The 14,515-nt window shown below is 38.1% G+C and overlaps 1 protein-coding gene across 3 annotated transcripts in view; it reads right to left on the bottom strand.

Annotated features, from left to right (window-relative positions):
- The window catches only part of TAFA1 (TAFA chemokine like family member 1), a 552,572-nt gene extending 539,604 nt beyond the window's left edge, over positions 1 to 12,968 (bottom strand). Inside the window, exons 1-2 of one of the 3 annotated variants that reach the window (XM_033131611.1) lie at positions 12,498 to 12,968; positions 10,447 to 10,567 (exon numbers count right to left, since the gene is read on the bottom strand). In XM_033131611.1, the coding sequence (XP_032987502.1) occupies positions 10,447 to 10,564 (118 nt within the window). In that variant the 5' untranslated portion in view covers positions 10,565 to 10,567; positions 12,498 to 12,968. Of the gene's footprint in view, positions 1 to 10,446; positions 10,609 to 12,497 lie in introns of those variants that run through there. The other 2 variants (XM_033131613.1, XM_033131612.1) reach the window with 2 other exon arrangements.
- Positions 12,969 to 14,515: the final 1,547 nt, after the last annotated feature.

The raw sequence follows: 14,515 nt of genomic DNA, 5'->3' as shown, positions 1-14,515 counted from the left end.
CACCCTGTTGGGTTAGAGCTCACATGACAAGCCACTTTGCATCTTAGACAGAGATAGAGAAGACTAGGGAAAAGAATTAAAAATTTCTGGAAGTAATGAAAAGAAAATTTCACAATTCTCAGAAGTTGACAGAACTGCCTAAAGCTACACTATCTTAAATAGTAGTTACTGGACATATGTTGCTATGTAAATTTAAATTTGATTTAATTGCAATTCGGTTCATTTTCTTATTTTTTTAAATAAAGTGTTTTATGTCATACAGTTTTTGGATAGGAGAGAGATTCTGTAGAAATTCAGTCAATTAACTGAACTCAGGGATGGTCAAAGACTCTCAACTTGCATGCCAGTGTCAATCAGTTAATTGGTGGTACCTGGAGAAGGACTGAGAAAGATTATGAAATCATATCTAGGCTCTGTGGGAACAATCACTGTGATTGATTACCTAGGCCTCTGACAGGAGGCAGGGGATTGGCAGCATGCACACCATAAATCTGCTTTTACTTCTGAACAATCCTGGGAGTAACTGTCAAAATGTTTCCTACAAGTGTTCACCCAGTGACCTCGTTTCTCAAGCACATGTCCGGTACGTGGCATCTTGCATTTTCATCAGATAAAGAGATATAAGGAGCTACAAAGATAATCGAACTTAAGACCTCATCTGGAAAGCCTTCAAATAACATGCTCTCCTGTCTTATATCTTAGCATTTGATTTCAGAAAAATGGCTTTTTATTATTATAATTATATTGCTGTGCCATATATTTTTTTCAATTCATAGTTCTATGAAGGGTTGGTCTCTAGTTTACAATTCTGTCATAGAACAGTCATGTTCAAACCTTCTTTACTACACCACATTGAGGAAGTGAAATATCCAATTCTTACCTGTTTCTACTTCCCAATAGAAAAATACTTAGGTAATAAATACTTGGAAGGGTACGTTTATGAATCACTAATTACGTTTATTAACATATTCACGTTTTTTAAAATGTGCCCTATGGACATAAAGATAAACCAAAAACGTGACTTGCCTTGAGGTTTACATTGCATAGGTTCACAGGCAGTATACCATGAAAGGTAAATGTTTTGAATCCATTCAGGATATCGAGGCAACCACGACAACGTAACTAAAGAAACTCATGAAAGAGGACTTCCAGAACTGCTTCAGAAAATGGAAAGAACGATGGGATAATTGTGTTCAAAGAGAGGGGGAGTGTTTTGAGGGGGATTAATGGTGATGTATCTTTTACTGTAATAATTTTCTTTTATTTAAACATTCACTGAATTTTTTGATCACACCTCATATAATTGATGTCACTATACACGTGTCAACATACAAATAAATTTGAGTGATTTAATGTACATGTTTTACAACAAGGATATAGATGACCAGTTTCTGAACCACAATTCATTTCTGAATGTCTTAAAGTCCAGTCTTCACCAAATTTAAAATCCAAAATATGCAAAATGCATCATTACAGACTATAGGGTTAACGAAACAGCCCACAGCAAACTTAATTGATAATGATAAAACTAAACCAACACTAATGTATCATTTAAAAGCAAGGACCACAGCAACTGAAAATCACTAACAACCCAAACAACACTCATGATAAACTGATAACAAATTATCTTTCCCCAAATTACATGAATTGTAATTATTTGCATGCAGGCGCTTTGCAATGTTTTCAAGAGCTGGCGGCAGTTTTCTTAGTAGAATACTGAATGAAGGAAGCTCAGTTAGCCTTAGCTACATGTCATTCCTAGTAGAATCATAACGCAATTGGTGTACTAATAAGTAGCCTATATCCATACACAAAATGAATACACATGAAATTTTAAAAAATTTGCTCAAAAGAACAACAAAAACCCTTGGATTTTAGATAAATTTACAATCTACTAGTGGACTTTAGACTTGAGTTTGAGAATGTTAATATAGTATTAAATGACGGCATCACTATGCTGCCTGATGCTTCCCTCTGTTTTATTACATTTGCAGATTACTATTTCTCCTAAGCCTTACTTACAGGAAAATTAATTGACTTTTAGCTAAGATTCAAATGAGACCTCTGTTTAGGCCATTGGCTTCATTACATAAATGCTCACTGTCTATCAGTCCCTAGTGCTACCACGTAGTATCATGCGACAGGCTCAGAGACAGTGTTTCAGCCTGTTGGGGCTAACTTAGGCTAAGACTAAACCATGGGCATAATTCCAATGCAGACCAAGGAAGATATGCATAGAAACCCCCTGTGACCCCACTGCTGTCACCTCTCTCCACCCTGCTTGCATAAAAGGACTTGATAAATTCATTAGGAATCATAAAATGTGGGAGCTGGAAATAATCTTGTCTGAGGTCACACACAGACAGTCGGCAGGTGGGATACAGCCCTGAGTCAAAGTTTGCTTGTCCCATCTGACATTTCAAAGGTAAGGACATTACACATAAACTTCTAGGTATCTGGCTTGCCTTAAGCTATCAGATGTTCTGGTCACATTGAACTCATCTCAGGTGTAGCACAGGATATGCTGTGGCCTCTAGATGTGCATATGCTCGTTAGTTGCCACAGTTTTCAGTATTTTGTGATGTCTGGTCCCCTGGCTGGTCCAATCAATTTTGTTCACTGCCTGGTCTATGAAGGTATTTACATAGTTCAGCTGTGAAATCATCCAGGAGGTTTTCAGATAGTTTTAGCAGAAGGCTTTTTTAAATATACAAAGGTGATTTTGTACTGAATCTTGCTCTATCAAATGGATCAATCAATGAATCAGTTCCTTGGGCAGCTTATAGCCTCACTATCTGGCAGAACATGCCTTACTGTTTGTGGAACGCGTGGCTCACCTCCTGAGGCTGCTAGGCGCCTATGAAAATCATTGATTCCTTCCCACACTCTCCTCTGGAGCCTTGCAACTGACACCTTACATGAGACCCTGAGAGCTGCAGCTTCATACTGCTACTCTGCTGCTCTTCCCTCATAACCAATAGATATAGAAAAAAAGTCTTAATGTGCTGCTTTCCTGCCAGTGTAGTCATTTTTAGAGTGTATAAAATTGTTGCTAGTGGATCAGAAAATAATTATTGGATACTTACACACTATTTATTCAATATGACCTGCTGGCCTGCTGACCTTAATCCAAGATACACTGTCAGTTTCAAGAGCATTGAAGTGCTTTGTCCCCCGTGGAGTAGTAGGGGTGGTAGCTCATCTAAATTTGGGAGCTGGCATTCTGCCTTCACGTCAAAGCATATGACTCAATCGGTCCATTCTTCATCCATGCAAAGGGGAAATCAGAAAATCCTTAGGATGCATACAGACTCAGTGAGCTTGGATTTATTCCTGGGCAAAATGGATGTATGCCTAGAAAATTTGGTCTAATAATGGTGTAGTAAAAGTGAATACAGGTAATTGCATTAGCAGAACAATGGCATTGGCTAAGGATATAGGAGATCTTCCTCCCTTCTACACTCAGGGTGAGGACCGGTTTAACTCCTTCCCTGCAGGGAGGAAGAATCAACTTACTGAACAGGCAGATGCCTCAGAGCATTTATCCGTTTTCTGAGAGAAAATAACTGTGATGATATAATTTCCCTTTTCTTTCTCTGAACCTTTATTACATAAAGACAGGGAAGTAGAAACAGTGGGCCAAGAGGTTCCCTAAGTGCTTTGACGACATCATCTTTAGAGAATTCAATTAGTTTATACAAATTGTTAAAATGATTCTTCTTCTCTTTACTCCAAAGAAGGGAAAATGTGCTTGTCTGGTGTTATTTTCTCGCTGCTACAAAGATGAAGTCAATTTTTCTCTTGATATCAAAAGATTTGAAAGCAAAAGGCCTTTCCCTACTTGCTAAGTAAATTTTCTCTTCAGTCCCTCAAGACCACGCTTATAATACTTCTAAATCTCTAGGGGGGAAAAAAATCATGCCCTGACTGAAAACCCTAGGCATTTAATTTTTTACTACATTTGTAGGTATATTCTTTGGATTATTTTGATTAATAGATTAGCTGTCAAATAACGAATAGTCAAATATCTACTCAAAGATGTTACACAGATACACACATAAATGAACACATTATACTTACAATTTGTTGTATCTCCTAATTATAAATGTGCAGATACATATGCATCCATCCGTACACACACAAGCACTCACACACAAATAGTAACAAATAAAGGAGAGTATAAGAGTCCACCAGAACAGCCATTCTTTCTTTCCTTAATAATCTCACACATATTTTCTGAGACCCTATTATATGCCAAGTTCCTCACTAGAAGTGAGAGATAAAAAGATGACTAGCACAGGATTCCAGAATTATCTTGGCCCGCACATCTCAATGCATGTGGTATGAATAGGCACTGGTGATGCTGACCAAATGAAAAATGTTTGGAAATTTAAGTTAAACACAGCCAGGTTTCCTATCTGCAAATCTTTCCAAAACTTTCATACACTTAACATGCATTGCAAATCTCCAAGAGGAGAACATACCATGCAGTGAATGTTATTCCAAAAGCTTTTTTCCAAGGAGTATCTTGAGGGGACAGTATTATGTGAACTGGGAAATGCTAGCCTAGACATATTGTTGAATATTGAAGGTGCTTAGAAAAAAAAAGGCTTCATGATATTTTCCTACCTATGTCTCCTTCTTGTTCCTTAAATTGGAAACATTTGTTTGAAGTATTTCTAATTTTACATAAAATACCCTGTAGGTAATATCATAAGCTTTTTATTAAAAAGCAATATATACCCACACTAGAAATGAATCAAAAACACTAACACTATATAAAGAATGTCTATAGCCTTCCTGACATTTTTATGCATGTGCAAATATTTTTCCCCAAAAATTACTTTGAATCTGAGTATTCTGTTCCTTGTTTTTTTCACTCAACAGTATATCATGGGCATGTTTGCACACAAGTACATATAAACATATCTCATCCATTGCAAAAGCTATATTGAATTCCATTTTGTAAATGTACCATAATTTGTTTTACCAATCCCCTTTTGATGGAGATGAAATTCCCCTCTAATTTTTTTGTTATTAAAATCATTGTTGCACAGTGTTTTAAAGAATTCAAGTTGCCATAAGTGAACTTTAAGAAATTAACAAGTGAAGGCTAATGTTCATTTGTGCAACTTCTAAACATTTGTTTATACTGTGATAAAACATCTATTTTCCTTAGCTACAAATTGAGGCTGTAGGGTTGAGTGCACATAAGTAACAATAATTCCCTTACAAGTTCAAGAGACAGACAGAAAATACTTATTTGTACCTCTACTTGGTTTTAACACTTGAGTGCTATCAAATGTTCATAGCTGTGCTCTAACTCTGGAATGAGGTCGATATCATCAGTCAGATGATCCATGGATTATCACTAGCATCAGTTTACAACAAATTACAACCTGTCTGCTCTAATCCTTACACCAATTCACTACACTTAGCAACCTAGTACTAGTATACATTCTTAAGAAGCCAATATGCAACCACTATTGTTCTCTCTGTGTATTTTATATTACAATATGAAGCAATTCTTTACTGTAATGTACCTTGGCATTCTGATGCACATGCCTGCAGCAGCTTTCAATAAAGTAATATTGAACAATAAGGTAAAAATAAGTATAAAGCATACAAGAATGCTTTTTAGTATTTTAATAAAACAACACTTTAAAATGGAGGGTGATGTTCAGTATGTAATAATTTAAGTCATGAATGAATACCTGTAAATATATAGTTTGCTTAATACAGCTTTAAATCAGGCCAAGTGTAAGTTACACAGATGATTCTATTCAGAGTAATCTTTTCATATATAATTTCCATACACCCCTGTCAATAAAATAGCAGTGACTCCAGAATAAATGATTCATTAGGCACTATAACTCTTGTCTCTTGTAATTTATCTATATAATTTTAAATTACTAGAGAATCTCAAGGATCTTCTCCTAAAGTATTTTGAAATGATCCATATTTTATTATGTTTCAAGGACAACCTCTCACATACATCCTCACACACCCACACACTTGAAATTAAGTAACCATTAAAATTGCTGTCATAATTCATATATCCACAAGGGGAAAAAAAACTAATCCTAAATTAGAAAGTTACATTTAGCAAACCATTCATCCTTTTTTACCTGTTATACAACTGGTGCTTATAAAGAGTTGAACCTGTCTATTTTAATTACAGTGAATTTTATTTAAGAAAATTCTTATTTAAGAAAATTCTTATTTATTTAAGAAACAGTGAAACACCACTTTTGAGTTTTCATTGTTTAGTCTGCCTTTTTTAAATTAATTGCCCTCCGAATAGCTGTGTTGTATATATTTTTTAAAGGCATGAATGTTCTTCAAATTGTTATAGTAATTTTCTACATCATTCCCAAAATAAAAACTTGATTTAGCCAAATATTAAAATTATTGAAATTACAAATCTGTTAATCTATAGCACATTTTACTCATTTGTGCAATTTTGAAATTCACTTCCATTTGATTGACTTTTAATCTTCCCTAACTAGTGACTAACTGAAAATAAATGGTGCGTTCCTAATACTGTAAATATGAAAAATAGGAAGTACTTAGGGACTGCAGGGGAATACATTAAAATCAGTCGGTTTTCTAGTTAACATATTCTCATTCTGTTTGTGTACAAAACCCACTACGCTGAGAAGACATCACAAATTCATGGTCTCACAAAAACATTGTCCTGATTTCATGTTGTGACAGAAGAAATTGGCCCAAATCTCTAACATTTCCTCTGAAGGACTCGGGCTGGCTGGTGCCATCCAGGTGCTGCACAACTGAACGAGGGGAACATCACATCAAATCCCACTCATCTGTCAGTGTAGTGGATTATTTCTTGAGAGACTGAAATTGGCTGCTGGGAGCAGAGCACCATCCATCTTATCGGGTAGGGCATGGTGAAGTTGCCTGTAAGAGGCTGATGAGAGGAGCCAGCGGTTCCTAAGCAGGTGAGGAGACAGCTGGAAAGCCTTTACTCGCCCTCTATTCGGGGCTCTGAGTGAAAGATCTGTCATTTTGCACATTTCCTGGGTACTTGGTATGCACAGGGTGTCTGTCTGCTCCTGCTTTATGAAAGAGGTGATTTTTCAAGCTTAGGCAAATGTGGCAAAGCTCAGGGTCTGCTGGTGTCTCATTTTTTCTCATCATGTCACTTGTTTTAACTGATTTGAGAAAATGAGATTATGTTTTTCTTTTTTGCTCATTTATCCAGCTATTTATTTATTTATTTGCTCATTTAGGGGTGGATTGTCACAGATAACTGGCCCTGATTTCCCTCTTGTTTTCATACACATTTCATTAGCGTCCCTAAAGATTTAAGACCCACAAAAAGAAACATCCCAACTCTCATCACCAAAAGCATTATTTACTCTTAAAATCAAAACAGAAGACTGTACCAAAGAAGATTGTATTTCTGACTGAAAGTATTAGAATATTGCTATTTCCTAGATCTATTGCTTTAATCTTTACAGCAATTCTTGAAAACCCAAGGAAGTTGAATAACCATATTACATACATTGAACTTTCAGTTTAATATCATTTTAATCTTTCTGTATCTAGAAATGAGTATTTATAGTTTCTCTATTTCATCAATGAAGCTGAAATGAGTCTCAAATACACAAGCACTTGGGATTGAAATTGGTCTCCGTACTGCAGTTTCTTGGGGTGTGTGACATACCAATTGACTATGTATTGGTGATAATAAGCAATTTCTAAGAATAGACAACGGAAAAAACAAAGACTGTGTTTAATTTCATTCAAAACGTAATGATGTGTTTCTCAGTTTAAAATTATAATACTTTGATAATAAGCACCAAACAGACATGAATTTACTTATTGCAAGTAGCATACCCATAACCCCACAACAAGAAAAGCTCATATATTATCTGATTAATGGAGACAATCTGTGAAAGCTCATTGCAAAGTGTACTGTTTTTCATGACTATCTGTATAGAGAATAAAATAAAACACACAGCATTTGGTGGTATATTCTAGCCAGCTACCACATAGTTAAAAAGCAACAACAAGAGTATACACTAGGTTTTTGTCATGATTATGTGGATGGACGATTAGCTGTGTGAACAGCAAAATTTCACTCATTCAACATCTTCCACACGCACATTTTTAGTCTTTTAACGTGGGGATGGTGTCAGTAATTCCTGATATTTAAGAGCTTTACAGTTTACAAAGCATTTTCAAGATTGTCATTTATACCCCTACAACATCCCTAAAGGAGAAACTGAACTCAGAGAAGAAAAGTGACCTGTTCAAGGTCATGCCATTACGTTAAGTGACAGATGATGGCTAGTCCTGAGCCCTGCTGTCACTTCGTGCCACCTCTCACCAGTTCTGCTGTGGCTACCTCCTTTCATACTGGGTTTGCAGTTCAAATGATTTCCATGGATTGACATAACTTGAAAGTTTTCACAAATTATGCCAAAGAGCTGGCACTTCCTCAAAGAGGCTTCTTGGCATAAGTATTCTGTGCACTGAGAGACATCACTGTATAGATATCCTCCTTGGGAAACAGACTCAGGAGGTGAAATCAGACCAAGCTGACCTCCAACAGGCAGTTATTGGCTGTGTGGTTTCAGACAAGTCACCCTGTACCTCAGAACTTCAGTCTCCTGGGAGGGTGGTGGGAAGGAGGAGGTTACACCTACTTGTATAAGGATCAAGCCAGACAATGGGAATTAACCTTGAGAGCCTGACTAAAATCCTCACGACAGTTGTTTTGTTATGTAGTCTTATTTTTAAGTATTACAGTGAATGCAGATTTCCCGGGCTACTTGTGTGGCTTTGTAACGAGTCCAAGACATTTTTGCCAGAACAGATTGGCGATTAACTGACCGGTGGTAACGTGAGGGTTCCAAAACCCACGTTCGTTTTCCCTCCACCTGGGCACTGAAGCCTCCGAGTCTGGCGGTGTCCACTCCAAGCTCAGGACACACGCCGCAAAAATACAAGCTCACAGCATCGGCAGAGCACTTTCCATGCCCACCTGCAGGGGCACCAGCGTCCCATCGCCCTGCCTCCTCCAGTCACGGCGCGGGGGCTAAGAGTGGCTGGGGCCCTGAGGCCGCCCCCTGGTCCCAGCCGGGAGCTCAGGTCGCCCCCCACCCTCCCCCGGGGAGCCCTGGGCTCTGGCAAGAGAACAGGCTGGTGAGCTACTCGGCAGCCGGTGCAGGCGCGCGGGAGGCCCCGGACTGCACCGACGCGCTGTCGGTCCTGCCCTCAGCCTGAAGCAGAGCCCGGGAGACGTTGCTGGCGGACGGCAGACGAGCCCAGGATCAGTGCCCAGGCTGGCTGCAGAGCCGGGGAAAGGCGAAGGCACCGAGCTGGACCTGGCGGCGGGAGCCAGCCGGGCAGGACGGAGGAGGCCGGGAAGGGATTTGGAGAGAGGGTGGAAGGCTGCGAGCACCTGAAAATTGAGGAGCAGAATCTTGGGCGCGCAACTGGTCCCCAGGGCCCACACGTGGTGACTGGTGCAGGGGGACTGAGGAGGACAGCAGGGTGAAGTAAATGGATGCAGAGGCTGAAGCTAAACAGAAAATGGAAGGAAATCTTTCCGAGAACCAGGGCGGGTAAGGACAGTCAAGCTGGGGAACAGTAATGAGAAAGCTGGAGAGGCAAAGAAGGAGAGAAAAATCCAGATTGAAGAGTGAGGCCATGAAAGGGTAAGAAATTAACTTTGAACAGAAAGACCAAGAAAGCAAAGTGCGTCTGGAACTCAAAATTCAATATTGGGGGGGAAAAAAGGAAAGAAAAAAAAAAGAAAGAAAGAAAAACAGACTAAAGGGAACTTGTCCCTGAAACTGTCAAGAGAGAGCGGGGGGGAAAAAAAACCACGGAGCATACTGGAGGAACAGAAAGTGAAGAAAGGGAGAAAGGAAAGGAGACAAATTAAACCAGACAAGAAATAGTAAGTTACTTTTTAATTTCTTTGTCGTTGACAACCTAGTTTCAAAGTCAGTTTTTGCACTAACATTCCCACAGAATCCTTAGCCACATACACACTGAGATTATAGTATCAGTACTAGATTAAAATGCATCCCAAGAATATACACACATTATTTAATCAGTTGCAGAGATCATATTTTGCATCCACCAAACATCCTCAAGTCTTGACAATTATCCCACCTTTTACAGACTATTTCACTTTGGGCCAAAGTATTCAAAAAACAAAAGATTTCTACTTTTTAAATGTGGAAGGGCGTGGGAGGACTCTTTTAGAAAACCCTCTTTTCTGAGAAGTTAATAGAAATACCGCGAAATCATTTTAGTAACCCCCAACCCCCAAAGCATCCTGCCAACAGTAAGTCTTGGAATTCAGAACTGCCCACACTAAAGCACTTTCTGTCACTTGCCTTCAACCATCTGTTAAGGAGACAGCGGTGAGACTGGAGGCTGCAGTGGAGTCAGCGCCTGGCTTACCTGGTCTGTGCAGGTGGTGTTGCTGAAAAGTGTGCTGAAGAGATCCATGGCAGAGCAGCATTGCACAAGCACTTATCCACAAGTACAGGACCCAGGACATCGCAGAGACCATAGCCATTCTCTAAAGAGAACATTAGACAGGAAAGATTAGCCCCAGCTGCAAGCCCCCAGCTGTCAATTCTACTGATGAGAGAAGAGGGGGGAGGGAGGTCTCAGACGTCATGTCCCTTTGCTACTAGAAAAAAATGACCCAGCAGAGGTCATTCCATGATGTGGGATTGAAGGAAAGCACTATTCAGGAGATCATGAATTCATTTTTGAAATTCTGCAAAACCAAACTCCAAGGATTGCCAAAACAAATTAAAGTTGGACTGTCAGGCACTATGAAACATAGTATCCTAACTAAACATCCCATTTTACACAATGATCTTTAAATTATAGTTATTCCAGGCATTGAAAAGCTGCATACTCCTGTTCATTTTAACTTCATTGCAAGTCTGACATAAGCCTGAAAGAGTGGATTCTTTTTCTTTTTTTAATTCTACAGTCATGAATTTTTAATCACTCTGCTGTCTTCTAAACTAAGTAATCATTTCTCAGAGGCATGTTGTAATCTTCTGATAGAACCAGTCTTTTTGGCTGGACTTAAAATCAGAAGGAATTGTCTTCAGCCAGAGTGAGTTTCAGATGCAAGACCTATGCTTCTATCGTAGAGTGAGCTATAATTCACAATACTGCTTTGCCTCATAAGATCCCATTGTGGCATTTGTCTTATAGTGTTGGTGAATATGCATATACAGGTGGTCTATGTATTTATGGATGAGCATGCACCTTTTCATAGGCGCTGAAACTTTGGCAGTCTTATCTGCACCTGTAAGGAGCTTAGGCGCTACAGACACTCAGCTGCGCTACATACTGTCCAGTTCCTCAAACAACACCTATGCTGCATTTCATATTGCCAAATTCATCAAACTTGAGACAACACCCTTACTCAGCCAGGGATAGGGAAGCATTTTCTGTACAAGAACCCAGTTAAGTATATGCTTACCTTTTGAATAGAGAGAGCTTTGGAACCAACATTATTTCTTTTTAAGTGTTTTCATTGTCAAATCATACACTTTAAGTATTTCAATTAGACATTTAATACCTGGTGACCTCCCGGTGTTACTTCTCTAGTCATGGAAATTGGTACTCTCAAAAACTGTGATGTTCAGAAAGCAAAAAAATATACATCGTGTGTGTGTGTGTGTGTGTGTGCGCGCGCGCAAACATAATACGAGATAATTTATGGGTTTTAGGAAAGAGCTATAGTCTTCAAGAAAGGTTTTAGGACTGTAATAGACAAACGGTGACAACCTTCATTAAGTGCAAAGTAGGAAAACATTATTTTCAACAGCATGGTACCTTTCATGCCCCAGTCTGTGATTCAGATGGACCATTCACTTTATTATTAGTTTCATTGCTCACTGTTTACTTTCTATACAGCAGATCTAGCCTCATTGTCTTCAGAATTATCAGGGTAACATTCTGTTCAGTAGAGATAAGTAGCAATGCCCCTTCTGTGATTCCTGAAATTAATGTATTTCGGGGCCTTTTCAAAATACCGTGAAAATTACAGAAAGACAAAACAGAGGTGACTGTGGCATGCATTGAGTGCTTGTGAATTCCTGTTAAAATGCACTAGGAATTTATCTAAACTTGAAAAAAGCCTACCACAATCAAAACTTAACAGTTTTTCAATGTCTGCTTTCTCTGGCTTATTTCTTTACCCACATTGATCTTAGCATTCAAAAAAGATTACTGTGACTTGACCTTTGCAGCATTTTCCTTCTTTTTCTTTTTTTTCATTTACTTTCTTTAATTCTCAGCACTACTTCCGAGGTTCCTGCATATCGTTCTCATTACTCACTCTCCTACCAAGAGGTTGTCTCTATGTTAATAGGTGTTTTCCCCCAAATAATACATCCAGCCTTATATAGTTCTCTAGAGATGACTGGAATAGGTTACAAATCGGCTTTCTGAATCTTAAGTCCTTAAAAGAGGCTTCTTACCTGAAAAATCCAGCCAAGAGCAGAGTACTCTATTAGTGTTCATTGGAAAGCTCTAACACTTTCTAAAATCCATCTGTGCCACAATTCGAGATTTTTTTAAAAAGAGCTTCCCAATAATCTTCTTTATCAGGATTTAAAAAAATATGTTTTTCTCTTCCAATGCTATTTCCACAATAAAGGAGACATCTGGTTCATTCAGACTGTATTGTCAGAAAAGAAGCCAAGGTTTGAGGGGTGGAAACCTTGTCATTTTCACCTTTAAATCATCTCCTGGCGACACCTCTGCCTGACGAGATCTTTGAAGTGATGATGAGATAATGTGCAGTTTCCTGATGAAAATCAGTTTAGAGTTAATGACGGACCATCCCCACTTCAGTGCTTTCAGGGCAGAGTAAGGCAGCAAAATGCAGGAGCTGGGCTGCTACACGGTGCTGTAAGTAGCAGTAGTCTGTTTCAATACATCCCTCCTCTGTAAAGTATCACATGTCTTAAAGTGACATTACCCTCTATTACCGCTACAGTGAATTGTAGTACCTGCCCACTAACTCTTCAACAACTCGAGCATCACTGTAACACTATATTGCTGGTATGTTATGTTAGAGGTTTTACTGGTAGCACTCATTTGCCACAAGAGTAAAGAAGGAAGGAGAAACAAAAGAAAAAGAAACATTCTATAAAATATTGATAGAGTTAATGGGTGTTAGACTTCTAATAGTAAATGGGAAAGTGACATATAAGCCACTTCTTATCTCTTAATGTTCTTATAACCAGTAAGTTAACCAAAAATATTGTTAGGTTTACATAAATTTAAGTCTGTCGATTGTTTTGTCAGTTCAGTCTGAATATATGGTATATCTGAAATACAATATAATGTTTACACACAGAAGTCCAATAAAAATCTTCTGAGTTTTTTTAAATATGTTTAATAAATAGAAATATGTCGTTTTAACCAAAAAAATGCTCAAGGCATTTTTTTTTTTATTTCCCTCTCCCTCAAAGAGCATGCTGTGATGGAGAGAGGAAACACTCAGAAGTTCAATATTTTATTTCCAGTACTATGGTTCGAACACTTTCTTCTTCAGAAATATGGTATGCTTGTACCTAAACATCAATGATGCATGTAAGGTGACCTAGTTTTCAATTACAGGTTATACTCGCAATGATTCTCAGAAATACTCATTCAGTCATTTCACAAATCACTTATAAAGCACCTACTATGTGTTAGATACATGGGAACAAGGCAGAGAACCAGATCAATGTGATTTCCACTCTTATAGAGCATACTGTCTATTCTTTCATGTTGTTTTCAAAATCAAGGTAGTTCTTATAATTGTCCTTCCTTGAAAACCTTTTGAAATGTTCAGGATACTCTCTTGCCTTTCATAGGCATTATAAAGAAGTTTCGATGCTGCAGTGTGTCTAGGGAAGCCATTCTCTTTCCTTATGTTACACAGAATGAGAGAGTGAGGTACCCTTCAGATTCATCAATCTTTCCCAATGGTCTTTCACAGTGCACAACGCACACATAATAGCTCTTTGTAATATAACAACTTTATTAAACCTTACCAATAAACAAATTTCAAGATAATAGTAATTATTAATCTTATAGTTAAACGTAAGTCAGAAACACCAAAGTTGTAGTTGGTATTGCATATTTCTTTTCTCTAGTTCATTATTATTGTATTGATAAATATTGGGGGTGCCCCAAAAAATGTATACACATGACTTGCAGTCATCTTTTGTTATCAGTATATATTATTACAATTTTAATAGTTTTTTTTTCTTTCTTAAAATGTGTATACATTTTTGGCATCCTCTGTATATACAGAGTAATTACACAGACTATGCAATGTCAACACAAAAATAATAACACCAGTAGCAGCAGCTAATGTTTATTAAACCTTCACCGTGTGCTACCACTACTCTATATATTGTTGCTTGTAAGGTATAACTCAATCCTTTTTACTAACCTCACTATTAATCCTATTTATTAACCCCAGATAAGCATTATTATTGTT

The sequence above is a fragment of the Rhinolophus ferrumequinum genome, chromosome 17, assembly GCF_004115265.2.
Source record: "Rhinolophus ferrumequinum isolate MPI-CBG mRhiFer1 chromosome 17, mRhiFer1_v1.p, whole genome shotgun sequence".
Taxonomy (NCBI): Eukaryota; Metazoa; Chordata; class Mammalia; order Chiroptera; family Rhinolophidae; genus Rhinolophus; species Rhinolophus ferrumequinum.
This window is presented reverse-complemented; position numbering and strand designations above follow the sequence as displayed.